Below are 27,412 nucleotides of genomic sequence, written 5' to 3' on the forward strand. Positions count from 1 at the left end.
AATAAATATATGTCATATAGTTTAATGGTAGTATTTTTTAATTAAAGAAAAATTTATCAGGACACCTGGGTAGTTCAGTCAGTGTGAAGCGTCAGACTCTTGGTTTGGCTCAGGTCACGATCTCACGGTTTGTGAGATCACACTCCTTGTCGGGCTCTGCGCTGACAGCATGGAGCCTACTTGGGAATCTTCCTCTCCCTCTCTCTCTGTCCCTTCCCTGTTTGCGTGCCCCCTTTCTCTGAAGTGAAGAAATAAACTTTTAAGAAAAATTTATTTTTTGAGAGAGAGGGTGAGTACAAGTGGGAGAGGAGCAGAGGGAAAGGGAGAGAGGTTTTTTTTTTCTTAAGTTTTATTTATTTGTTTTGACAGAGAGAGGCTTGATCTCACAACTGTGAAATCACGATTGTGAAATCAAGAGTCACACATTTAACCACCTGAGCCATCCAGTCTCACCTTTAGTTTCTTAATAATGGTTCATCATATAGTTTATGCTATCTTAGATTTGATGAAAGAAAATATTTAAAGTCTATTACAAAACATTTAGTGAGGTGAATATATACCAGATTTTAAAGTACAAGGTTCTACAAATATGTTAACATGTGTTCTCATTTCTTTAAAAAAGAATTAAAAAAAATTTTTTTAAATGTGTATTTATATTAGAGAGAGAGAGAGAGAGCAAGAGCACATGAGCAGGGGAAGAGCAGAGAGGAAGATACAGAATCTGAAGCTCAATCCAGGCTCTGAGCTCTCAGCACACAGGCTGATGCGGGCCTCCAACTCACAAACCGTGAGATCATGACCTGAGCTGAAGTCTGATGTTTACCAACTGAGCCACCAAGGCGCCCTGAAAGGAATTTTTTTAAATGTTTATTTATTAAAGTTTTTTTTAAATGTTTATTTTCTTTTTGAGACAGAGACACAGAGCATGAGAAGGGGAGGGGGCAGAGAGAGAGGGAGACACAGAATCTGAAGCAGGCTCTAGTCTCTGAACTGTCAACATAGAGCCTGACGCAAGAGCTCGAACTCATGGACTGCAAGATCATGACCTGAGCCGAAGTCAGACACTGAATCAACTGAGCCATCGAAGTGCCCCAATATGTTCTCATTTCTTAATTGAATATTGAGAAATTGTTATAAATAATTTAAACTTAAGTATATTCTAGTGAAGTAATTTTTTAAAATTAAATTTATTATTTTTTTAAATTTATATCCATATTAGCATATAGTGCAACAATGATTTCACGAGTAGATTCCTTAATGCCCCTTACCCATTTAGCCCATCTCGCTTCCCACAGTCCCTCCAGTAACCCTCTGTTTGTTCTCCATATTTAAGAGTCTCTTATGTTTTGTCCCCCTCCCTGTTTTTATAATATTTTTGTTTCCCTTCCCTTATGTTCATCTGTTTTGTATCTTAAAGTCCTCATATGAGTGAAGTCATATATTTGTCTTTCTCTGACTGACAAATTTCGCTTAGCATAATACCCTCCGTCCAGGTAGTTGCAAATGGCAAGATTTCATTCTTTTTGACTGCTGAGTAATACTCCATTGTATATATATACCACTTCTTCTTTAGCCATTTATCCATTGATGGGAATTTGGGCTCTTTCCATACGTGGGCTATTGTTGATAGTGCTACAGTAAACATTGGGATGCGTGTGTTCCTTTGAAACAGCATACCTGTATCCCTTGGATAAATACCTAATAATGCAATTGCTGTGTCGTAGGGTAGGTAGTTCTATTTTTAATTTTTTGAGGAACCTCCGTACTGTTTTCCAGAGTGGCCGCACCAGTTTGCATTTCCCACCAGGAGTGCAAGAGATCCTCTTTCTCCACATCCTCCTCGCTAACATCTGTTGCCTGACTTGTTAATGTTAGCCATTCTGACAGGTGTGAGGTGGTATCTCAGTGTGGTTTTGATTTGTATTTCTCTGATGATGAATGATGTGGAGCATTTTTTCATGTGTCGGTTGGCATCTGGATGTCTTCTTTGGAGAAGTGTCTCTTCACGTCTTTCACCCATTTCTTCACTGGATTATTTGTTTTTTGGGTGTTGAGTTTGATAAGTTTTTTATAGATTTTGGAAAGTTACTCTTTATCTAATATGTCATTTGCAAATATCTTCTCCTATTCCATTGGTTGCCTTTTAGTTTTGCTGATTGTTTTCTTTGTGCAGAAGAAGTTTTTATTTTGATGAGGTCCTCATAGTTCATTTTTACTTTTGTTTCCCTTGCCTCCGGAGATGTGTTGAGGAAGAAGTTGCTGCAGCCAAGGTCAGAGAGGTTTTTGCCTGCTTTCTCCTCGAGGATTTTGATGGCTTCCTGTCTTATCTTACGTTTAGGTCTTTCATCCATTTTGAGTTTATTTTTGTGTATGGTGTAAGAAAGTGGTCCAGATTCATTTTTCTGCATGTCACTGACCAGTTTTCCCAGCACCACTTGCTGAAGACACTGTCTTTATTCCACTGGATATTCTTTCCTGCTTTGTCAAAGATTAGTTGGCCATATATTTGTGGGTCCATTTCTGGGTTCTGTATTCTTTTCCATTGATCTGTTCTTGTGCCAGTACCATACTGTCTTGATAATTACAGCTTTGTAATACAGCTTGAAGTCCAGAATTTTGATGCCTCCTGCTTTGGTTTTCTTTTTCAAGATTGCTTTGGCTATTCAGGGTCTTTTCTGGTTCCATACAAATTTTAGGATTGTTTGTTCTAGCTCTGTGAAGAATGCTGGTGTTATTTTGATAGATATTGCATTGAATATGTAGATTGTTTTGGGTAGTATTGACATTTTAATATTTGTTCTTCCTATCCAGGAGCATGGAATATTTTTCCTTTTTTTGTGTCTTCAATTTCTTTCATAAGCTTTCTATAGTTTTCAGTGTATAGATTTTTCACCTCTTTGGTTAGATTTATTCCTACGTATTTTATGGTTTTGGTACAATTGTAAATGGGATCGAATCCTTGATTTCCCTTTCTGTTGCTTTTTTTTTTTTTTAAATTAAAAAAATTTTTTTAATGTTTTATTTATTTTTGAGAGAGAGACAGAGTACGAACGGGGGAGAGGCAGAGAGAGCAGGAGACAGAATCCACAAAGCAGGCTCCAGGCTCTGAGCTGTCAGCACAGAGCCCAATGCAGGGCTTGAACTCACAAACTGTGAGATCATGACCTGAGCCAAAGTCGGATGCTTAACCGACTGAGCCACCCAGGTGCCCCTCTGTTGCTGCATTTTTGATGTATAGGAATGCCATCGATTTTTGTGCATCGATTTTATATCCTGTGACATTGCTGAATTCATGAATTGGTTCTAGTAGTTTTTTTGGTGGAATCTTTTGGGTTTTCCATATAGAGTATCATGTCATCTGTGAAGAGTGAAAGTTTGACCTCTTCCTGGCTGATTTGGATGTCTTTTATTCCTTTGTGTTGTTTGATTGCTGAGGCTAATACTTTGGATACTATGTTGAATAACAGTGGTGAGAGTGGACATCCCCGTCTTGTTCCTGACCTTAGGGGGAAAGCTCTCAGTTTTTCCCCATTGAGGATGATATTAGCACTGGGTCCTTCGTATGGCTTTTATGATCTCGAAGTATGATCCTTCTCTCCATACTTTCTTAAGGGTTTTTTTTTTTTTTTTTTTTTCAAGAAAGGATGCTGTATTTTGTCAAATGCTTTCTCTGCATCTATTGAGAGGATCTTGTGGTTCTTGTCCTTTCTTTTATTGATATGATGTATCACATTGATTGTTTTGCGGATATTGAACCAGCCCTGGATATCAGGTATAAATCCCAGTTGGTTGTGGTGAATAATTTTTTTTAATGTATTGGTGGATACCATTGGCTGATATCTTGTTGAGGATTTTTATGTCCATGTTCATCAGGGAAGTTGCTCTGTAGTTCTCCTTTTTAGTGGGGTCTTTGTCTGGTTTTGGAATCAAGCTCATGCTGCCTTCATAGAAAGAATTTGGAAGTTTTCTTTCCATTTCTATTTTTTGGAACAGCTTCAAGTGAATAGGTGTTAACTCTTCCTTAAATGTTTGGTAGAATTCACCTGGAACACCATCTGGCTTTGACTCTTGTTTTTTGGGTCATTTTTGATTACTGATTTGATTTTTTTACTGGTTGTGGGTCTCTTCAAATTTTCTATTTCTTTCGTAGTTTTGGTAGTTTATATGTTTCTAGGAATTTGTCCGTATCTTCCAGACTGCCCATTTTATTGGCGTATAGTTGCTCACAGTATTCTCTTACTGATTTTATTTCTGCTCTGTTGGTTGTGATCTCTCCTTTTTCATTCTTGATTTTATTTATTTGGGTCCTTTCCTTTTTCTTTTTGATCAGAGTCACTTGGAGTTTATCAGTTTTGTTAATTCTTGAAAGAACCAGCTTCTGGTTTCATTGATCTATTCTACAGTTTTTTTGGTTTCAATAGCATTGCTTTCTGCTCTAATCTTTATTATTTCCTGTCTTCTGGTTTTGGGTTTCATTTGCTGTTCTTCCAGCTCTTTAAGGTGTAAGGTTAGGTTGTGTATCTGAGACTTTTGTTCCTTCTTTAGGAAGGCCTGGATTGCTATATACTTATCTCTTATGACCGCCTTTGCTGTGTCTCAGAGGTTTTGGGCTGTGGTGTTATTATTTTCATTGGCTTCCATGTGCTTTTTTTTTTTTTTTTTTAATGTTTGTTTATTTTTGACAGAGGCAGAGCATGAGTGGGGGAGGGGCAAACAGAGAGGGAGACACAGAATCCGATGCAGGCTCCACGCCCTGAGCTGTCCCAACACAGAGCCCGACACGGGGCTTGAACTCACAGACTGCGAGATCATGACCTGAGCTGAAGTCAGAAGATCAACAGACTGAGCCACCCAGGCGACCCTCATGTGCTTTTTAATTTCCTCTTTAACTTCTTGGTTAGCCCAATCATTCTTTAGTAAGATGGTCTTTAGTCTCCAAATATTAGTTATCATTCCAAATTTTTTCTTGTAGTTGATTTTGAGTTTCTTAGTGTTGTGGTCTGAAAATATGCATGGTGTGATCTTGATCTTTTGTACTTGTTGAGGGCTGATTTGTGTACCAGTATATGATCTTTTCTGGAGAATGTTCCATGTGCACTTGAGAAGAATGTGTATTCCATTGCTTTAAAGTGAAATGTTCTGTATATATCTGTTAAGTCCATCTGGTCCGTGTGTCATTCAAAGCCATTGTTTCCTTGTTGATTTTCTGTTCAGATGATCTGTCCATTGTTGTAAATGGGGTATTGAGGTCCCCTACTATTATTGTATTATTACCAATGGGTTTCTTTGTGTTTGTGATTAATTGATTTATGTATTTGTGTGCTTTCACATTTGGAGCATAAATGTTTACAAATGTTAGGTCTTCTTGGTGGATAGACCTCTTAATTATGATGTAATGCCCTTCTTCATCTCTTTATTTTTAAGAGTGATAGAAGTACGGCTACTCTAGCTTTCTTTTGTCGACCATTAGCATGGTAGATGGTTCTCGATCCCCTTACTTTCAATCTGAAGGTGTCTTTTGGTCTAAAATGGGTCTCTCGTAAGCAGCATATAGATGGATCTTATTTTATTATCCATTGTGTTATTATCCATTGTTTTGATTGGAGCATTTTGTCCATTGACATTTAGAGTGAGTACCTAAAGATACGAGTTTATTGCCATTATGTTTCTTGTAGAGTTGGAGTTTTTGGTGGTGTTCTGTTCCTTTCTGGTCTTTGTTTCTTTTGGTCTCTTTCTGTCTCTCTCTTTTTTTCCCCATCTTTTCTCCCCTCAGAGAATCTCCTTTAAAATTTCTTGCAGGGCTGGTTTAGTGGTCACCAATTGCTTTAACTTTTGTTTGTCTGGGAGACTTTTAATTTCTCCTTCTATTTTGAATGACAGCCTTGCTAGATAAAAAATTCTTGGCTGCATATTTTTCCGATTCAGCACATTTAATATATCCTGCTACTCCTTTCTGGCCTGCCAACTTTCTTTGGATAGATCTGCTGCAAACCTGATCTGTCTTCCCTTGTAGGTTAAGGACTGTTTTTCCCTTGTTGCTTTCATGATTCTTTCCTTACCTGAGTATTTTGTGAATTTGACTGTGATGTGCCTTGCTGATGGTTGGTTTTTGTTGAATCTAATGGGAGTCCTCTGTGCTTCCTGGATTTTCATGTCTGTGTCTTTCCCTGGGTTAGGAAAGTTTTCCGCTATGATTTGCTCACATAGCCCTTCTACCCCTTTTTCTCTCTCTTCATCTTCTGGGACCCCTATGATTCTGATGTTCCTTTTTAATGAGTCACTGATTTCTCTAATTCTTTTTTTCTTTAAAAAATTTTTTTAATCTTTATTTTTGAGAGAGAGAGAGAGAGAGAGGGAGACAGAGTGCGAGTGGGAGGGGAACAGAGAGAGAGGAGCACACAGAATCCGAAGCAGGCTCCAGGCTCCTAGCCATCAGCACAGAGCCCGACACGGGGCTCAAACTTACGAACCATGAGATCATGACCTGAGCCAAAGTCGGGCACCCAACCGACTGAGCCACCCTGGCACCCCTGATTTCTCTAATTCTTAAATTATGCTCTTTTGCCTTAGTCTCCCTCTTTTTTTTCTGCTTCAGTATTCTCAAGTTTGTCCTCTATATCGCTGATTCAGTGCTCTGCCTCATCCATCCTTGCTGCCGTGGCATCCATTTGAGATTGCAGCTAAGTTATATCAGTTTTTATTTCATCTCGACTAGCTTTTATTTCTTTTATCTCCGCAGAGAGGGATTCTAATCTATTTTCAACCCCCCCTAGTATTCTTATTATTGTGATTCTAAATTCTGGTTCAGATATCTTGCTTGTAGCTGTGTTGGTTAAGTCCCTGGTTGTTTCTTCCTGCTCTTTCTTTTGGGGTGAATTCCTTCATTTTGTCATTTTGAAGGAAGAAAAGGAAGTAATGACAAAAATATTAAAATTAAAAAATTAAAAACAACATGCATACACACAAAAATCAAGTAATTATGCTAGATCCTAGGTGTGTTTTGGTCTGGTGGTTGAAAGGAGCTTGATAGATTAGAGAAAAAAAGGGAAAAAAAGGAAAACGTTGAAAATTTGAAAAATGAATACAATGAAATAGAATAAAATGAAATGATGGAAGCAAAATAGGATTTGGGAAAATTGCCAAAAAGTAAACGGTATAGTAGAAAAAAAATACTTTTAATAAAAATTGAAAATAAAAATAAATTTTGTCTCTTTCTATATTTAAGAAAAAGAAGAAATGAAAAAGAGAGAAAAAAAGAAAATTTAATAGATGGACAAATGAAATAAGATTGAAATTACACCATTTTCCCCTAGAAGTCAAACCATGAAGCAATTTATAGTCTGTAAACTAAGCAGGCAGAGAGGCTTCTGTTGTTCCTGAAGAGTGACGTTGGTCTAGTTGGGCACAGATTAGTGAAACGGCTCTGTTCTCCACTAGATGGCGCTGCTTAGCTTACTGAGGTGTATCGTGCCGCTTGTAGGTGTTTTTGTGCATGCGCGGGAGGGGTGAAAATGGCGTCACCCAGCTACCTAGTCTCTAGTATCTGAATGCTGTTCTCCGTGATCAGCAATCAGGCACGCGTCCTTTGTTTCCAGCGTTTGTCTACTCCCTGCTTTTAAATTGTCCGTGACCAAGCTCTCAGGTTGCTAGGTGGCACCTCCCTCCTGAATTTTACGTCTGAGTAGGCTGTGTTTCCCGACCCCTCACTTCTGAGGGACTGTGGCTTTGTCCTGCTCAAACTTTCTGGGGGAGGGTCTCACTGAGCAATGGCCGGGTGCTGGCCACACCCAGGAACGTTCTCGGGACCGTGCTGCTGCTGATGCCCAGAGACTGTGGCTGGGTGCCTGCCTGCCCCAGGAAATGTTCACGCGATCGTGTAGTGGTAGCGTTTCAGGGATTGTGACAAATCTCAACACACATCTGGCACCTGGCTTCACTCTTACTGACCTTGTTTCAGCACCAGCGAATGTGGTTGTTCTCCGGGGTCTGCTGGCACCTTTGCCTGTTCAGGGGTTGTAAAGCCTCTACCAAATGTCTTCCCAGCAGGGGAACTGCCTCTCCCTGTGTGGCCCGAAGACTCTTGGACCTCACTTTGCTTCTGGGGATTTCCCCTTCCCACTAGAGCATTGGCACGTATGGAGCTGCAGAGTTTCAGACTCTGCGGTCTCTCTGTTTATATAGTCTTAGTGGAATTTAAACCCTCTCCTTTCTCTGTTCTCCCATTTTAGTTCATTCCCTGTGGCTGTTTTTCCAATTTTCCACTTTCTCTCCAGCTGCTTTTGGGGGGAGGGGTGCTTTTCCCGTACTCTCTGCCTGTCTCTGTCCTTTCTCCACAAGCAAAAACAGCTCCCTGCCCTCCGTGGCTTCTCTCTCCCCCAGTTCACTTTTGCACCGCATACTTGCTGAGTTCTGTGGTTCAGGTTGTGCAGATTGTTGTGTTTATCCTGAAATCAGTTTTCTAAGTATACAGGATGGTTTCATGTTTATCTGGCTGTATTTCATGGATGCCAGATGCAAAAAAAACTTCCATGGTGCTCCGCCATCTTGGTTCCTCTCCTTTAGTGAAATCATTTTTAATCTCCTGCAGTTTCTTGAAATAGAGACAAAAGTTAAAATTACTGTACATGATAAGTCTTTATTTCAACAAAAGAATATTCTTATTTTTGGGTCGCCTGGGTGGCTCAGTAGGTTAAGCATCTAACTTTTGATTTCGGCTCAGGTCATGATCTCATGGTTCGTGAGTTCTAGCCCTGCTCGGACTCTGTGCTGGCAGTGTGGAGACTGCTTGGGATAATTTCTCTCCCTCCCTCTCTCTCTCTCAAAAACTAAACAGAATATTTTGATTATTCCTGAGACTTATCTGTAAATATTTCTAATATTAAATCAGTATTTGTGTCAGCTCATACTGTCTGATGAATATTCACTTCTGAAGTGTTCTAAATGCAATTTATATGCCTTGATGTCAGTAATTCTGTATTCTTGATCTTTTTGACATCATTCTTGTTGATAGTATTTATAGTGGGTTGTAATTGTTGGTTTTGAAAAGCTAGTGGGGTTTATAGGCCCATTTATAATTGTGGGATGGGTTTTCTTGAGTGAAGAACTGTGAATAAGGATTAATGATTCAGTCAGATTTGTTCCTTTACTGAATGGATGGTCAGAGCTAATGAATGGTGAGGCCTGCGCAGCTAGGAATTCCACTGATGGTTGCCTGGAAGAGACAGTAAGTATACCTCGTACAAAATACAGGTTAGTAAAGTGATCACACTGGATGATTTCATTTACTTTTCTAAAGTATTCTCCTGTTAATAACATTGTAAGGTAAAAAGGCCTAGTGAATTTAAAGCCCCAGTTGTAGCCTATCTTTGGGTCCATATTGATGAACATATGAAAGTTTCTGTTAAATATTAGCAATGTGTATGTGTTACTAGATTTGTCTTTTCGTTTATACAGTTAATATAATTCATGTACTTTATTTTTTTTAAGTTTTTGTTTTAATTCCAGTTAGTAAACATACGGTGTTGTATTAGCTTCAGGTGTACAATGTAGTGATTCAACAATTCCAAATGTCACTTGGTGCTCATCACGACAAGTGCACTCCTTAATCCCCATCACTTCTTTCACCATCCCACACCCACCTCCCATCTGGTAACCATCAGTTTGTTCTCTATAGTTAAGAGAACTTGATTCTCTTGTTTCTTGATTTCTCTCTCCTTTTTACTTCCCATTTGCTTGTTTGTTCCTTGTTTTTAAAAAAAATATTTATTTTTGAGAGAGAGAGAGAGAGAGAGAGAGAGAGAGAGAGAGAGAAAGGGGGGAGGGGCAGAGAGAGAGAGGAGACACAGACTCTGAAGCAGGCTCTAGACTCTGAGCTGCCAGCACAGAGCCCGACTCGGGGCTCAGACCCACGAACCAGGAGATCATGACCTGAGCCAAAGCCGGAGGCTTAACCGACTGAGCTACCCAGGCTCCCCTGCTTGTTTGCCTCTTAATTCCACATAATAAGTGAAATCATATGTTATTTGTCTTTCTTTGACTTGTTTTGCTTAGCATAATACTCTCTGGCTCCACGTTTTTGCAAATGGCAAGACTTCTTTTTTATGGCTGGATAATATCACATTACCTCTCTCTGTCTCTCTTTTACATTTTCTTTATCCATTTATCAATCGATGGATACTTGGGCTACTTCCGTATCGCAGCTGTTGTAAATAATGATGCCATAAACATAGGGGTGCGTGTATCCCTTTGAATTAGTGTTTTTGTATTCTTTGGGTAAATACCCAGTAGTGCAATTGCTGATCATAGCGTAGTTCTATTTTTAACTTTTAGAGGAACATCTGTACTGTTTTCCAGAGTGGCTGCAGCAGTCTGTATTCCCACCAACAGTGCAAGAGAGTTTTTCACCATATCCTTATCAACACCTGTTTCTTTTGTTGCCAGTTTTGGCCATTCTGACAGGTGTGAGGTGATATCTAATTGTACTTCTGATTTGTATTTTCCTGATGGTAAGTGATTTTTGAGCAGCTTTTCATGTATCTGTTGCCCATCTGTATGTTTTCTTTGGAGAAATATCTCTTCATGTCTTCTAGCCATTTTTGTCTAAGTTTATTTATTTTGAGAGAGAGAGTGTGGGGGAAGGGCAGAGAGAGAATCTCAAGCAGGCTCTGCACTGTCAGTGCGGAGCCCGACTTGGGCTCCGTCCCACCAACCGCAGGATCACGATCTGAGCCGGAATCAAGAGTCGTAAGCTTAACTGACTGAGCCATTCAGGCACCCTCTTCTGTCCATTTTTAAATTGGATTACAGAAAAGTCTTGGTTTACAAGCATAATTCCTTCTGGAAAGATGCTTGTAATCCAAAGTCCTCATATATCAAAGCAAATTTCAAGAACCATTGGCTCAATTGTGATTGATTATGTGACGTTCAGTGTCATGTACTACTTGTATTGCAAGACATTGCTCATTTATCAAATTAAAATTTATTAGAAATGTTTTCTTGTCTTGCGAAACACTTTGCCGAACAAGTTACTCGCATTCCAAGGTTTTACTGTATTTGTTTTTTGGGTGTTGAGTTTTGTAAGTTATTTTGTATATTTTGGGTCCTAACATTGGTTACGCCATTTGCACATATTTTCTCCCATTCCATAGGTTGCCTTTAATTTTGTTGATTGTTTCCTTTGTGCATAGAAGGTTTTTATTTTGATGTTGTCCCAATAGTTTTTGCTTTTATTTCCCTTGCCTGAGGAGACATATCTAGAAAAAAGTTGCTACAGCCGATGTCAAAGAAGTTACTACCTGTGTTCTCTTTTAGGATTTTTATGGGTTCGGGTCTCACATTTAGGTCTTGAATCTATTTTGAAATTATTTTTGTGTATGGTGTAAGAAAGTGGTCTAATTTCTTTCTTATGCATGTTGCTGTCTAGTTTTCCCAGCACCATTTCTGGAAGGGACTTTTTTTCATTGGATGTTCTTTCCTGCTTTGTCAAAGATGAAATGACCATATAGTTGTGGGTTTATTCTGTTTTTCTAATTTTGTTGGATTAATCTATGTCTATTTTTGTGCCAGTACCATACTGTTTTTGATTACTATAGTTTTGTAATATAACTTGAAAACTGAAATTGTGATTCCTCCAGTTTTGTTTCTCTTTTTCAAGATTGCTTTGGCTGTTCAGGGTCTTTTGTGGTTCCATACACATTTCAGAATTGTTTGTTCTAATTTCATGAAAAATGCTGTTGGTATTTTGATAGCGATTGCACATACACTGCTTTGGGTAGTATGGACATTTTAACAGTGTTCTTCCAATTCACGAGCATGGGATGTCTTTCTGTTTCTTTGTGCCATCTTCAGTTTCTTTCATCAGTGTTTTATAGTTTTCAGGGTACGGGTCTTTCACCTCTGTGGTTAGGTTTATTCTTAGGTATCTTATTATTTTTGGTGTAGTTGTAAATGGGATTGTTTTCTTAACTTCTGTTTCTGCCGCTTCATTATTGGTGTATAGAAATGCAACAGATTTCTGTACATTGATTTTGTTTCTTGTGACATTACTAAATTCATGTATTGGTTCTAGCAGTTTTGTGGTGGAGTCTTTCGGGTTGTCTTTATAGAGTATCATGTCATCTGCAAATAATGAAAGTTTTATTTCTTCCTTTCCAATTTGGTTGCCTTTCATTTCTTTTTGTTGTCTGAATGCTGTGGTTAGGACTTCCAGTACTATGTTAAATAACAGTGGTGAGAGTGGGCATCCTTGTCTTGTTCCTGACCTCAGGGGGAAAGCTCTCAGTTTTTCCCCATTAAAGATGATGTTTGCTGTGGGATATAATTCATGAATTTGAAAATGATTTTATGTAATATTTTAAATATATGATGTAGTTACCTGAATGTATGCCAATTTGAGTTTTTGCACTTCTAAACTACTTTTCCACCTGCCCTTCTCATCTTTGTCCTTAAACAGCAAATCACTTCAAAACTTAGTGGCTTCAAACAGTGATTCGTTCTTTCTCATGGTTTCTCATCGACGAGGTGGTTCTGCTGGTCTCACATGATGATGGGCTGGGCCTGTTGCCCAGGTGCCTTGATTCAATTAGGAATGGCCATTCTCTGGCCTGGTTGACTTCTTCATATCCTAGTAGTGTCGTAATTGGTGGTTGGCTCCCAAGAGAGCTAAACAGAAGCTACCAGGCCTCCCACAACTGCACCAGCATCGCTTCTACCATATTCTGTCAAAATAAGTGGCAAGGCCATACCAGATTCAAGGGGATGGGAGATAGTCTCTCTCTCTTAATGGGGTAGGGGGCTGTGCCTGGAGGGAGAAAAATTGTTCATAGCTGTTTAGAGGCAGTCCACACTCCTTGAGGGTGAATTTCACAAAGTGGAATTTGAAGTCAGAACATGTGAATAAAAAATTCTTGTTATATTTTGTCAGATTACCTCTTGAGCAATATGGAATTGATTTCCAGGAATGTATAATTATGTATAAATGAAAATTTCCCATAATTCTACCAGCATTGTGTTTAGCATGTTTTAAGTTAAATTTTGAGGAGTGTATAATTTCATCATTTTTCAGTGTGCATTTTTTTTTTTTTACAAATTTTCTTATTAGTTTTTTTGCTTGTTTTATCATTTGTATTTCTTGTCTAGATATGTATAATTCATTTATTGTCATAAATATGTGTGTGGCCATTTACTGCTTGTTCAAGGAACTGGTTATTGATATTAGCAGGTTTAATAATAATTTTGTTTTTTTATTTTTTCAAATTTTTATTTAAATTCTTATTTAGTTAATATACAGTGCAGTATATTGGTTTCAGGAATAGAATTCAGTGATTCATCACTACATACAACACCCCGTGCTCATCACAAGTACCCTCCTTAACACCCATCACCCACAATTTGTTCTCTATCATTAAGAATCTTTTATGACCTGAGCCAAAGTTGGATTCTTAACTGACTGAGTCACTAAGAGATTCTTAATGATAGAGAACAAACTGTGGGCATCGGGCTCTGCTGACAGCTCAGAGCCTTGTTTCCTGCCCACCCCCCGCCACCACCCTTGTTTCCTGCCCCCTCTTTCCTTCTAACCTTTCTGTTCATCTGTTTTGTTTCTTAAATTCCACATGAGTGAAATCATATATTTCCCTTTCTCTGACTGACTTATTTCCCTTAGCATGATACATTCTAGCTCCATCCACATCATTGCAAGTGGCAAGATTTCACTTTTTTTGATAGCAGAGTAATATTCCCTTGTATATATTTATACCACATTTTCTTTATCCATTCGTCAGTCGTTGGAGTTTTGGGCTCTTTCCATAGTTTGGCTATTGTCAATAGTGCTGCTATAAACACAGGGGTGCAGTACCTCTCTGAATCTGTATTTTTGTATCTTTTGGGTAAATACCTAGTAGTGCCATTGCTGGATTGTAGGGTAGTTCTGTTTTTGACTTTTTGAGGAACATCCATACTGTTTTCCAGAGTGGCTGCACCACTTTGCATTCCCACCAACAGTGGAAGAAGGTTCCCCTTTCTCCGCATCCTCACTAACATCTGTTGTTTCCTTTGTTGTTGATTTTAGCCATTCTGACAGGCAGGGGGTGGTATCTCATCTTGGTATTGATTTATATTTCCCTGATGATGAATGATGTTGAGCATGTTTTCATGTGTCTGTTAGCCATTTGGTTGTCTTCTTTGGAAAAATGTCTATTCATCTCTTCTGCCCATTTCTTAACTGGGTTTTTTGGGTGTTGAGTTTCCTAAGTTTTTTTTATAGATTTTGGATACTAACCCTTTATGAGATATGCCATTCGCAAGTATCTCCCATTCCATAGGCTGCCTTTTAGTTTTGTTGATTGTTACCTTTGCTGTGCAGAAGCTTTTTATCCTGAAGTCCCAATAGTTCAGTTTTGCTTTTGTTTCCCTTGCCTTTGATGATGTTTCTAGTAAGAAGTTGCTGCAACCGAGGTCAAAGAGGTTGCCGCCTGTGTTCTTCTGTAGAATTTTGATGGTTTCCTGTTTCACGTTTAGTTCCTTCATCCATTTTGAATTTATTTTTGTGTATGGTGTAAGAAAGTGGTCCAGGTTCATTTTTCTGCATGTTGCTGTACAGTTTTCCCAACACCATTTGTTGAAGAGATGGTCTTTTTTCCATTGGATGTCCTTTCCTGCTTTGTCAAAGATGAGTCGACCATATAGTTGTGGGTCCATTTCTGGGTTTTCTATTCTGTTCCATTGATCTATGTGTCTGTTTTTTTGACAGTACCATACTATCTTGATGACTACAGCTTTGTAATACAGCTTGGAATTTGGAATTGTGATGCTTCCAGCTTTGTTTTGCTTTTTCAGGATTGCTTTGGCTATTTGGGGTCTTTTGTGGTTTCATACAAATTTTAGGATCGTTCTAGTTCTGTGAAAAATGCTGGTGTTATTTTGATAGAGATTGCATTAAATGTGTAGATTGCTTTGGGTAGTATAGGCATTTTAACAGTGTTCATTTTTTCAGCCCATGAGCCTGGAATGCTTTTCCACTGTTTTGTGCCCTCTTCAGTTTCTCTCATAAGTCTTATGTAGTTTTCAGAGTATATGTATCCTGTTCATACGTGCATGTATCTGTTTTGGGGCTCCTCCCCATTAGTCTGTTAGTCTGATTTCACATTATGTTAGTTTTTTTGGCTGATGAGAAAATCTTAATATCTAGGGGAATTATTGCTTCTGTTTTCTTTTTCTTTAAAAATTTTCTCCAAACTCTTGCCAGAAGAATATTAGGACTGTTTGTCAAGTTCCAGGAGCAATGCTATTTGAATTTCAGTTTACATAGAAAGAATCTCTAGATTAATTTGAGTACTTAACCTTTGCAATAAGTTTGTCATGTAGGCTGATTGCTTTATTTATTCAGGTTTTTGATGTTCTTTACTTATATTTTGTAATTTTTCTCCACTGACGTCTTACATATTTTTCACCCATTCTTCAGCCTGGATGGTTTCTGTTCTTTATGGTGCATCTGGTGAGTTTCTTCTTCTAGGAGACTTTCCTTGTCCCTTCTTTTGGGGTAAGTTGTCCTTTCTAGATGCTTCCAGAGGATTTTTCACATTGTATTGTGCTGTCTCTTTAATCATCTTCCTGTCCTAGTTCGTAAACTTCTTGAGAGCAAACGAAGCTTTTAGTCTCCTGGTTTCAAGCGTCTATTATAGTAACTGCATCTGGTAGCAGTCAGATGATTATTGAGTGAAGGCATGAATTAATACAATAGTGAATGGATGACAGAATATAGGTTTCCTGATACTTTGCTGTTTTATGTGTGTTTCTCTACATGGTGTTTTCATAATTTTTTGCCCCATTAAGATAGATAATAATGTTAAAACTCAACAAATATCTGACTCTTAAATTTCTGGAAAATTGTGAAGTATTATTCAGAGAGCTTTTATAAATGTTTTTATTAATATATGATTTTAAGCACTGCAAAACCATAAATTTCTTGGACTTAAATTTTAACACTTCCTTTACAATATTTTTGCTTATGGCAAATTTCAACAACGAGTCGTGTTTGGAAAATATGTATTTTATTTTAAGTTGTACATATTCTGTAATCTCCCTACATTTTTTTTTAATCCATGGGGCTTTAATTTTTTTTTTTTTTTTTAATTTTAGAAAGGGAGAGAGAGCACAAGTAGGGAGAGGGGAAGAAGGAGAGAGGATATCTCCACACTCAGTGCTGAGCTGGATGCAGGGCTTGATCCCACGACCCCCTGGGATCATGATCCGAGCCAAAACCAAGAGTCAGACATTCAACTGACTGATGCCCTCAACCCAGGCACCCCTTGCTTTGTTTTTTGTTTTCTGGATTCTGGGGTGCCTGGTGGCTCAGTTGGTGGAGCATGTGACTCTTGATCTCGGGGTCGTGAGTTCAAGCCCCACATTGGGCTCACTTTAAAAGAATAAAAATAAAGAAAGTTTTATGGCTTTTGAGATGCAGTGTACGGTGACAATTTGTACCTGTGTTGGGAAAGCTGAATTTTAGTTTTGAGTAAGCTGCTAGCTTGCAGTGGTCTTGAATAAGTTACTTTATGTTTTTGGTCTTTGTAAAATGTAGGTATAGCTGCCCATTGTACCTCAAAAAGACTTTTTTTATGTTCAGATAGGTGGCAGTATGAGAAAGTAATTTGAAAAATATAAAGTGCTTTATATTTATATATATATATAAATATATATATATTTCCAGGGAAATACCCTGGATAGGAGTATTTTGCTTTGAGCATGCCTAGTATGTGACATACAGAGAGATTTTTTTTTTCTGTAATGTGTATTTATTTTGAGAGAGAGAGAGAAGGAGCGAGCAGGAGCCCCAGCCCTGCATGAGCGGAGGAGGGGCAGAGAGAGAGGGAGACAATCCTAGGCAGGCTCCATGCTGTCAGCGCAGAACTGGAAGTGGGGCTCAATGTCACAAACCATGAGATCAATACCTGAGCCCAAATCGAGTCGGATGCTTACCCGGTTGAGATACCCGGCACCCCTGGGAAGAGTCCTTTTAATGGAGTTCAGAACAGTATGTATTTGATCAGAGTTGTTTACACACTTGGTCAAGATGTGTCCCTCATCCCTATTAGATTTGCATGGATTGGGGACAAATTAGCAGGAGGTAGGGAAAGGAGCTCCATTCGGGACTAGTAGGTTCCATGAGTAGGCAGTGGAGAATACTGGCTAAGAGCTTCAACCCTGACTTACTTGCCATGTAATTAGATTGAATTTTATGAGATTTCTCTTTCTTTTGGTTAAAAAGATGCCTGAATAACTGCACTTTGATTTTATAAGGTTCAACCTAATAATTTAAGCCTTAATTTTCTTATCTAGTGAAATGGTGATGTTCTATCAGCTTACGAGGTGATTTAATGAAGGACTTCTGCCTGTAAAGCTTTTAGCAAATGTTTGTCTCATGGGAGGTGCTCAGTAAATATGTTATTTTTAATCAAGTCAGCTTGTTGGGTGTTGAGAACTCAGAACTCCCAGGGTGGGGCAGAATCAGAGAACTAAAATCAAAGGTGGGACTTTTCATGAGTTCCATCTTAACAGTGTATCCACTCATGTTTGTTGAAATCCATGCCCAAGGACTCTGCAGGGGACACGTAAGCAGCCTTGGCCACATCCCGTAGCACACACGCCCCATACACTCTCTTCCTTAACCTTGTAGACCCTCTGGGTAGTGGGGTGAGGGGAAGGGACCCATAGCCAACCTGGGACCTGGGTGTTTGTGAGGATCAGCTAGAGGAGGGTTGAAAAGCACATAAAACAGAAAACGTTTATTCCATTTCTACAGATATTTTCCTTTAATTAAAAAAATTTTTTTTGTAATGTTTATTTTTGAGAGAGACAGAGACAGAGCTTGAGTGGGGGAGGGGCAGAGAGAGAGGGAGACAGAATCTGAAGCATGCAACGGGCTCCGAGCTTTCAGCACAGAGCCCGATGTAGGGCTTGAACCCATGGACGGTGAGATCATGACCTGAGTCGAAGTCGGACGCCCAACCCACCGAGCCACCCAGGCACCCCTCCTTTAAGTTTTGAGTAGGTGATGATTCCTCTAGTCAAGTCTTCCTATTCCTGCCCCCCCAAGCAAGACTAATATTATTCATTGGGGCATTTTAAGATGGCACCTGATTATGTTTGCCACAGAAATAAGTTCGTAGATAGGGGGAAAAGGAAGTTACAAAACTTTGAGGCATGAGCTCATTTTGGGGAAAAAAGCATGGAAGCCATATATTTTGTATGGAAAATAATCTGAAGAGAAATACACTAAAATGGTAACAATAATTATTTTTTGAATTTTAGGGGCTTTTGTACATCTTAGAATGTTCACCATCAGGTAGAACTGGAATTTATACTGCCCTCTCTAAAACGATACCACCTCTTGTCTTTTTTTTTGTGGTAGAACTTACTTAATTTAGATGATTAATTGCAAACTGATAGTAAATTTGCTTTGCTGTTGTTTCTCATGTTTGTATGGCTGGTTGGATAGATTTATTACTATTCAAGTTCTTAGCCTTTTTTTCCTTGTAACTTGAAAAAGGTCAAAATGTATGAGTTAAAGTTGGGAAATCTTTTTTCTTAATAAACATTGCATGACAAGATTCATTTTGGGCTTTATTTGGCAGTCTTTATGCCTTTATTTTTGGTATCATGGGAATTAAAGGCAAGTGATGTGCAATTTGATATCTTTCACATTTAAAACTGGAAGCATTTTTCTAGAATGCATTTGTTTACATTCAGAGTTTTGGTTATGAATGTCATTATTTTTGGTCTTATTTCCCAGGAGTATAGGTTCATTGAAATGTACTAAAGAAGAAACTAGATTAGTGGAGAAGCCTAGAGGTTTTTGACTTGGTTTGTCAATTAATAGTTAAGTGACTTTAGGATTATCACTCCACTTTTACTGGTGATAATTTTATTTCCTCTAAAGTATTAGGTTTTGGACTGGATGATCTTTGGTATTCTTCTGGACCAAAAATTAACATCATTTTACAAGTTTCAGCTAGGAAGGGTGGATTTATGGGTGACTTTTTTTTTTTCTTTTAATGAAGATCCAAGACTAACAGAACAAAATAGTTTAAACTAAACACACACAGACATACAGGAAAAAGACAAGTAGAACTATAGAAAAACGCTCATATATGGCAAGAGATCCAGAGGGCAGTCTACGTACATACTTCAATTTTCATGGAGTCACATCCCCGCCTTGTGGCTTTTAATTCCTCACAGACATTAGCGGTTGGGTGAAATAAAACCAGAGTACTCTAACCCTGAATTTGAAAATATGACTCAGTGTTAATCTTGTATTTTTTTGTCTTATACTTTAAAAGCAAAATCGTCTTAGCTGCTATAATTTTTTAAATGTTAGTACTATCAGTAATTATCTATTAATCTTACAATTATTTTCCCAAAATGCAATATAAAGAAATGGTGAAAAGTTTAGTAGTAACTATCTTTATCACTTTTACGGCACTTATATAAGAAGAAACCTTAATTTTTCTAGTTCCCTTTGTAGTTTTGGATGCTCATAAAGGTCACTTGATTGAATTGTTTGTAAATCAGCAACAGAATTCAATGCAAATTTAGAATAATTCTTGGGGAGGGGCGTGTGGGTGGCTCAGTTCGGTTAAATGTCCGACTTCAGCTCAGGTCATGATCTTGCAGTTCCTGAGTTCAAGCACTGCGTCGGGCTCTGTGCTGACAGCTAGGAGCCTGGAGCCTGCTTCAGATTCTGTGTCTCCCTCTCTCTCTGCCCCTCCCCTGCTCATGCTCTGTTTCTCTCTGTGTCAAAAATGAATAAAAACATCAAAAAAAATTTTTTTTAGAATAATTCTTGGGGAATGGCTTTAAAAATTTTTTTTTTTTCAACATTTTTTATTTATTTTTGGGACAGAGAGAGACAGAGCATGAACGGGGGAGGGGCAGAGAGAGAGGGAGACACAGAATTGGAAACAGGCTCCAGGCTCCGAGCCATCAGCCCAGAGCCTGACGCGGGGCTCGAACTCACGGACCGCGAGATCGTGACCTGGCTGAAGTCGGACGCTTAACCGACTGCGCCACCCAGGCGCCCCTTGGGGAATGGCTTTAAATGGTAAGGATAATCAAGCTGATTTGAGGTTATTTTAAAAAGGAATTCAGTAGCAATGCATTGTGGAGGTCATGACTGTATAAGCTACAGGAAAATAGCAGCTGTCCCAATGTTAGGTGAATAGAAACTAACAGCTTAGGGTAAAATTTCTAGGGGCCACCCTACGGTTTTTAGAGCTTTTATAGAGTATATATATCATTTCATAAAGTATATTCTAATGCATAGAATATATTCTCATATATAGAATATTATTCTTTTAAAGAATAAAGAGCTTTTATTCTCACATAGCATAGATGGAGGCTAATGGAAGTTTTATGTAATTCCATCTAATACAAACACTAAAATGGTCATCATAGTCAACATTTATTGTGTTTAAGGTGGATTACCTTGTTTAATTTTCACAGTGATTCTGTGAGATAGGAACTATTGTTACCTCAGTTTTACAGGTGAGAAAGTAGGACTGGGAGTCACATGTTAAGTGGTTAGCAGATCTGGACCTGGGCAGTCTGATTTCTAGATCTGTGACAGGATATGCCACTTGTGTAGTTTGTACTGCTGTGTGACTTGATGTAAAAGTGACTTTGGTCTACACCAATTTGCATTCCCACCAACAGTGCAAGAGGGTTCCCGTTTCTCCACATCCTCTCCAGCATCTATAGTCTCCTGATTTCTTCATTTTGGCCACTCTGACTGGCGTGAGGTGATATCTGAGTGTGGTTTTGATTTGTATTTCCCTGATAAGGAGCGACGTTGAGCATCTTTTCATGTGCCTGGAAAGCAGTGTGGAGGTTCCTCAGAAAATTAAAAATAGACCTACCCTATGACCCAGCAATAGCACTGCTAGGAATTTACCCAAGGGATACAGGAGTACTGATGCATAGGGGCACTTGTACCCCAATGTTTATAGCAGCACTCTCAACAATAGCCAAATTATGGAAAGAGCCTAAATGTCCATCAACTGATGAATGGATAAAGAAATTGTGGTTTGTATACACAATGGAATACTACGTGGCAATGAGAAAAAATGAAATATGGCCTTTTGTAGCAACGTGGATGGAACTGGAGAGTGTGATGCTAAGTGAAATAAGCCATACAGAGAAAGACAGATACCATATGGTTTCACTCTTATGTGGATCCTGAGAAACGTAACAGAAACCCATGGGGGAGGGGAAGAAAAAAAAAAACAACAAAGAGGTTAGAGTGGGAGAGAGCCAAAGCATAAGAGACTGTTAAAAACTGAGAACAAACTGAGGGTTGATGGGGGGTGGGAGGGAGGGGAGGGTGGGTGATGGGTATTGAGGAGGGCACCTTTTGGGATGAGCACTGGATGTTGTATGGAAACCAATTTGACAGTAAATTTCATATATTAAAAAATAAAAAATAGGGGCGCCTGGGTGGCGCAGTCGGTTAAGCGTCCGACTTAAGCCAGGTCACGATCTCGCGGTCCGTGAGTTCGAGCCCCGCGTCAGGCTCTGGGCTGATGGCTCGGAGCCTGGAGCCTGTTTCCAATTCTGTGTGTCTCCCTCTCTCTCTGCCCCTTCCCCGTTCATGCTCTGTCTCTCTCTGTCCCAAAAATAAATAAAAAACGTTGAAAAAAAAAAAAAAAAAAATAAAATAAAATAAAATTAAAGTTCTTTCTAATAGGGATATTTTAAACTAAAATTAGAGCCCAAAGATTTTATTTATATAAACCATTTCAATAAAAGCCTTCTAATTCAAAAAAAAAAAAATGACTTTGGTCTAGAAAACTGGACTTCAGTACTGGATCTGCCTCTTACAGCTGTGTGACATAATTTCTTCATCGCCCAGTTTCCACAACTGTAAAATGGGTGCTTTTAGGATTAAAGGGGATGATTTATTCAAAATAGATCACAATATATGCTCAACAAATGGTTTTAATAATCATAGTAGTTGTAATAATGGCTATTTTTGTGTTTTTTTTTGTGATTTGTAAAAGCTCTGTAATACTGTGGCCCAAGATTTTCAAGCATTTTTTCATGAAGCACAAAATGGCTAGTGTTCTTTTAATTTACAGTATTTTTATTGCTTTTTCGTTACATGTCCAGAAGGGTTACTGTCAATTAATAAGTGAAAGATGTTTTGGTTTCACCAAGAGAGAAGTTATACAAAATGATGGCCACTTTAGAAGAGATGTCATCCCCCCCCCCCCCCAAAAAAAATCATAATCGTGTGTGTGCATGCATGAGAGAGAGAGTGCACGGCCACATGTGCACAAGCTCTAGAGCCAAAGAGAGGCTTCTGAGGGCATTTACCTAATTTTTTCAAGACTTGTGTGGTGGGGCTGGGGGATGTTTCAATCTAGATGCTTTTGAGAACATGAAAGACAAAGACCACAAGGTCCGTTCTTTGGAGACGTGAGACCAGTAATTGTAAGAAAGGTTGTGGTCAGTTGGAAGAATCATGGTTGGATTCCAGGGGTTGGAAGTCACAATGGTGGTAAAGACCAGGTCTGTTGAGGACAAAGGAGTGAGAACTGTGAAATGCTACGTTCTGGGCAGAGAGGCAAACTTCTGTGTTAAGATTTTAGAAATAAAGTAGGGGTGATGAAGTCTCAAGAGGGGGAGGTATGAGAAGGGCTAGTGGATCGTGCAAAATTTGCTGGGTTGGGCCCAGAGGTGAAGGGCGGGTCCTAGGAAACTGCTATATCCATAAGGAGAGTTATTCTCAAATCAAGGAGCTCCCCAAGGGATGATGACGCCCCATGCTGACATGGGGAGAGGTAAGACCCTCTAGTTAGGGATGAGGACAAGAAGGGAGACTGACTGGGGGCCATGGATGGGGCTGCTTCAGCATTGTTGAAAAAAATTGTGCCCTCTAGTGCTTTTTTAAAGATGGAACATAATTCTGTTCTTTAAAAAGCATTAGAGAGGACATGTTAATGAATTTGAACTTTCTGGTCCTGCCTGTTTACTTGATGAAGTGTTCTAGGCTTGGAACAGAAATCTCAGTTATGGAAAATATTCATTTTATAATGATTTCCTTATGACTGATTTATGCCAGGATAACATTGATTTGTTAGGAATTTATGTACATGTTCTATGCTGCAGCTAATATTTGTTACGGTGTTTTCTTTAGGGTTTTCATTTTGGGTGGTTTTAGATTGAGCGTTTTCTGGGGGAGAATGCTTAAAGGGAATTTGACATTTTGGGAAATAATTTGTAAAGTTTAAACTGGAAAAAGCTCAATTTGAATATATGCAACTCTTGTAATTATGGGCTTTTTACATTTACATTCTTTTGTATAGGAGTTAAAGTTCCTCGTAATTTTCGCTTGTTGGAAGAACTTGAAGAAGGACAAAAAGGAGTAGGCGATGGTACGGTTAGCTGGGGCCTTGAAGATGATGAAGATATGACACTTACAAGGTGGACAGGCATGATTATTGGGCCACCAAGGGTCAGTGCTATAAATTATATTTTTTTCTATTACTATTATTGTCATTTTAGAGTAAGCATTTTATTTAATATTGATATTAAAGTAATTATCACTTTTAACTGAAACAATTCCTCCCTTTTAATTCATTTTGTATACATTTATCGAGATGCTTCCTGCGTGTAGGGTATAATGCTTGATTTTGTGGAGGACTGGGGGGAAAATATTGATACAGTCATTGCCGTCAAGGTGTTTGCAGTTGAGTAGAGAAGAAAAAATAATTACAAATGACAGATTCTAAATATGGCAGAGAAAGTTCACTACGGGACTTTAGAATATGTTTCTTCTAGCTGGAATAATTGAGGAAGGCTGAACAGTGGAGGAAGTTGCCTTTGGAATGAGCCTTAAAGGACTGACTGGTAGGATTTCAGAAGGTGGTGATGGGGATGGAGAACATTCCAGATAGAGAGGAGAAAAGGTGAGGAAATGGAGGGGTTACTTGGGAAGAGCAAACAGTATATTTTGACATAACATGTTACTAACCCGCTCGCTATGTGTGTAACCAAGGTGTAACCAAGGGTTTCTAAATTGGTTCGTATTGAGTGCACACTGCTGTTTGCCCTCTTGACATGTGACTTGTCTTGTATATACTATAGGCCTCAATTTTTTCATTTATAAAATACAGAGAAAAGTCTATGATTTTTGTATATTTTCTAGCATTGTTGGCAACAGACCCATTGTGTTTCATTTTATTTAGGTCTTTCTCAAGCTTAAGAAGTTTTATTTTTACTCAAAATCTTTTCCAGACTGGGAGATATTTTTCCACGTTGCATTCCTTACTCAAAGATCCCATTTACTGCACTCCTGGCAGTGAGTCTTTGAAATATGTATTCCATAATGTTTTTGACTTCTGCAAAGAGCACCAGTTTGAAGGTTTTCTTTTTTAGTCTTTGGTTTTATATACTATTGGCTACCTGATGAGAGCATTTCAATTGTTTTGCTTTTGGGTGGAGTTTAGATTGCCTCTTGATTTTTACAAAAGAAAAATGGATCAAATAATCAGCAGTGTTAACTTTAGAGAGTGAATCACCATATGTTTTATATTTTCTGGTATTTCTTTGCAGAATTTGAGCACACTACTAGCCTGACAAACTCCTATTTCCTTCTTCTGCTTTGGTTTTCCTGTAAGATATTTGAGGAAGGAAATGTAACTTGATGGTTAAGATTCTTGATGTGTTTTTTTTGTAACTTGGTATTTATAATGAAAACCTTGATTTTCACTGCTTGTGAACATTATTAACATGGTCTGTTTGGTTAAAAAAGAAAGGACTTTAGTTTATGAGCTTTTTTTTTTTTAAATTAAGTTTTTATGTATTTACTTTGGGAAAGACAGAGAGTGTGAGTGGGGGAGGGAGTGAGGGAGGAGGGAGAGAGAGAATCCTAAGCAGGCTCTGTGCTGCCAGCATGGAGCCCGACATTGGGCTTGAAACTGTGAGATCATGACCTGAGACAAAACCAAGAGTCAGATGCTTAACCAACTGAGCCACCCAGGCGCCCCCTAATTTATGAACAACACTCTTAATGAATAGTTTGAAGATTTGACAGTCTGAACTTGAGTATACTAGAGTATAAATTTATATTTACATATACTAGATATTTACTGTATTTAGTATATTTATTTACTAGATACCTAGTATATTTATTTATACTAGAGTATAAGTTTGAAATTATTTAGATTTAGTTTTTCTCCAGCCACTACCTCCAATGGACTTTAAACTTTAGGAATGTTTTAGAGCTTGTGTGTGAGTTCCTCTGATTTTGTGGACCGGCCTGGAGCATAGTTCCCGAATATGGAAGAGCAGCTCCCAGTTGATCTCACATGCAGACTAGCTGCCTTTCCTGGTGTCACCGAATTGCAGGAAGCCCCTCTGTGTCCAGGCTGTGTCCAGTGCATAGTGAAGCCTGCTCTAGCTTGCGGGGGTGGGTTTGGTTTGCTCAAAAGAGCTGTGTAGACACAATGCTGCCATTGGGCCACTGGACATGCTGGACGGCTGGTCATTGGGCCTTCCCCTCCCTCCCTCCCTCCTGCCTTCCCTCTCTTCCTTCCTTCCTTCCTTCCTTCCTTCCTTCCTTCCTTCCTTCCTTTCTTTTCTTTTCTTTTCTTTCTTTTTTTTTTTTTTTTTTTTAAATTTTTTGGACTTTTCTTTGTTTTTGAGAGAGAGAGAGAGAGAGAGAGACACACACTCTAAGCAGGGGAGGTACAGAGAGAGAGGGAAACACAGAATCCGAAGCACGCTCCCTGCTCTGGGCTCTCAGCACAGAGCCCCATGCAAGGCTCAGACTTACAAACCTCAAGATCATGACCTGAGCTGAAGTCAGGCACTTAACCAACTGAGCCACCCAGGCACCCTGGGCCTTCCCCTTTCTCAGGGTAGTGGTGTTGGAGCCTCTTCTTACTTCCTTTGGAAGCCAGGAAGGGGCAAGAGGGGAGCATCTTACAAAGGCACAGCATCTTTCCGGCCAGCCAATGATTTTTCTGCCTTCTGTCACCATCTCCCGACTTCCTCCTTCACTGAGACCCAGTGAGGGTGAGAACTTGTGCACTCATTCAGTTGCCTTGTAATAAAACCTGCAGGAGTTACTGTCTCCCCTTAGTTGTTTTCTCTTTAGGAGGTGCCATATTTAGAGCAGTTTGTCCCCAGCTTCAGGTATCCACATCTAACCAGCATAATGGGAAAATTTTGCCTTACCATACTGTTACTTGGTTAGGGGTTTTTAATTTTTTTAATGCATTATTAACATCCCTGATTTTTTAAATGTTATTCTAGTACTTTGTTTGGATTTATATAATCAGCAATTTTGTTTTTCCATATATGTTTGTGTTTTAAATTTTCTGAAGCAATACTTTTTTAGCATTAGAGATTTAGTAACTTTTCCAAGTTTTCCTTATATGTAAATGGATCTGCTTTGCCCATTTAGTTTGGAGAATTAAATGACTTAATAATTAGACAATAGGAAGGTACTTGACTATAGTACATATTTTGTAAATATTCCTTTTTCCCCCCTTTTTGTATTTTGCAATTGATTGGATGACAGAAAGATGTGGCTGTTTTTTTTTGTTTTTGTTTTTTTTAATTGGAGTGATAAATTAGACCTTGGTCCAAAGTTAAGATGATATTTACTCTAAAAGGCTGGTTTGGAGTTTTTAAATTTAATTTTAAAAAGTTGGGTATAATTTACATATAATGAAATGCACAAATCTCATCACGAGTTTCCACAAATACACCTTGTTGCCTATGCTTCTGTCTAGATATAGAACAGTTCAGTCATGTGTGCCCTTTCTCACCCCCACCCAGCCTGGAGCAGTTTTGCATGTGGTAGAATTTCGTGTAAGTGGAATCATGCGGTGTGTGTATTTACTGGTCTGCTTATTTCGACTCAGCACGATGTCTCAGAGATATAGTTGTGTTGTTCCACACAGTAGTGGTAGTGGTTCTTTTTATTTATGGTTCTTAATATTTATGTTACTGAGTAGTATTTTACTGTATGGATTTGTACCATAATGTATTTATCACTGTGTTCATGGTATTTGGATTTTATCTACTTTGTGGCTATTTGAAATAAAACTGCTATGAACAGTCTTTTAAAAGTCTTTTGTGAACATGCTTGTTTCCATTTTTTTTGGATAAAATGTGTAGGAATGGAATTGTTACATCATAGGGTAGGTAGGTACACACTTATTTATCTTTATAAGAAAATGCCAGTTTGTTTCCTAAATGGTTATACCATCCTCTACTCCCAGTAAAGTGTGAGAGTTCTGGTTGTTCCCATATACGTCGAGTATATTTAACATTATAGAGTTTGTTGGGGGCTGTTACTCTTATTTTTGTTATTTATTTATTAGTGTTTATTTTTTTTATTTTGAGA

The 27,412-nt window shown here is 38.6% G+C and overlaps 1 protein-coding gene across 2 annotated transcripts in view; it reads left to right on the forward strand.

The window, feature by feature from the left end:
- The window catches only part of UBE2V2 (ubiquitin conjugating enzyme E2 V2), a 63,128-nt gene that overhangs the window by 13,544 nt on the left and 22,172 nt on the right, over positions 1 to 27,412 (forward strand). The window contains exons 2-3 of one of the 2 annotated variants that reach the window (XR_009253325.1): positions 23,361 to 23,509; positions 23,836 to 23,963. Coding sequence is in view for 1 of the 2 variants with exons in the window: in XM_058698630.1 (XP_058554613.1) it covers positions 15,466 to 15,493; positions 23,361 to 23,509 (177 nt within the window). In the remaining variant the exon portion in view is untranslated. Of the gene's footprint in view, positions 1 to 15,450; positions 15,494 to 23,360; positions 23,510 to 23,835; positions 23,964 to 27,412 lie in introns of those variants that run through there. The other variant, XM_058698630.1, reaches the window with a different exon arrangement.

Source organism: Neofelis nebulosa, chromosome 14 (genome assembly GCF_028018385.1).
Source record: "Neofelis nebulosa isolate mNeoNeb1 chromosome 14, mNeoNeb1.pri, whole genome shotgun sequence".
Taxonomy (NCBI): Eukaryota; Metazoa; Chordata; class Mammalia; order Carnivora; family Felidae; genus Neofelis; species Neofelis nebulosa.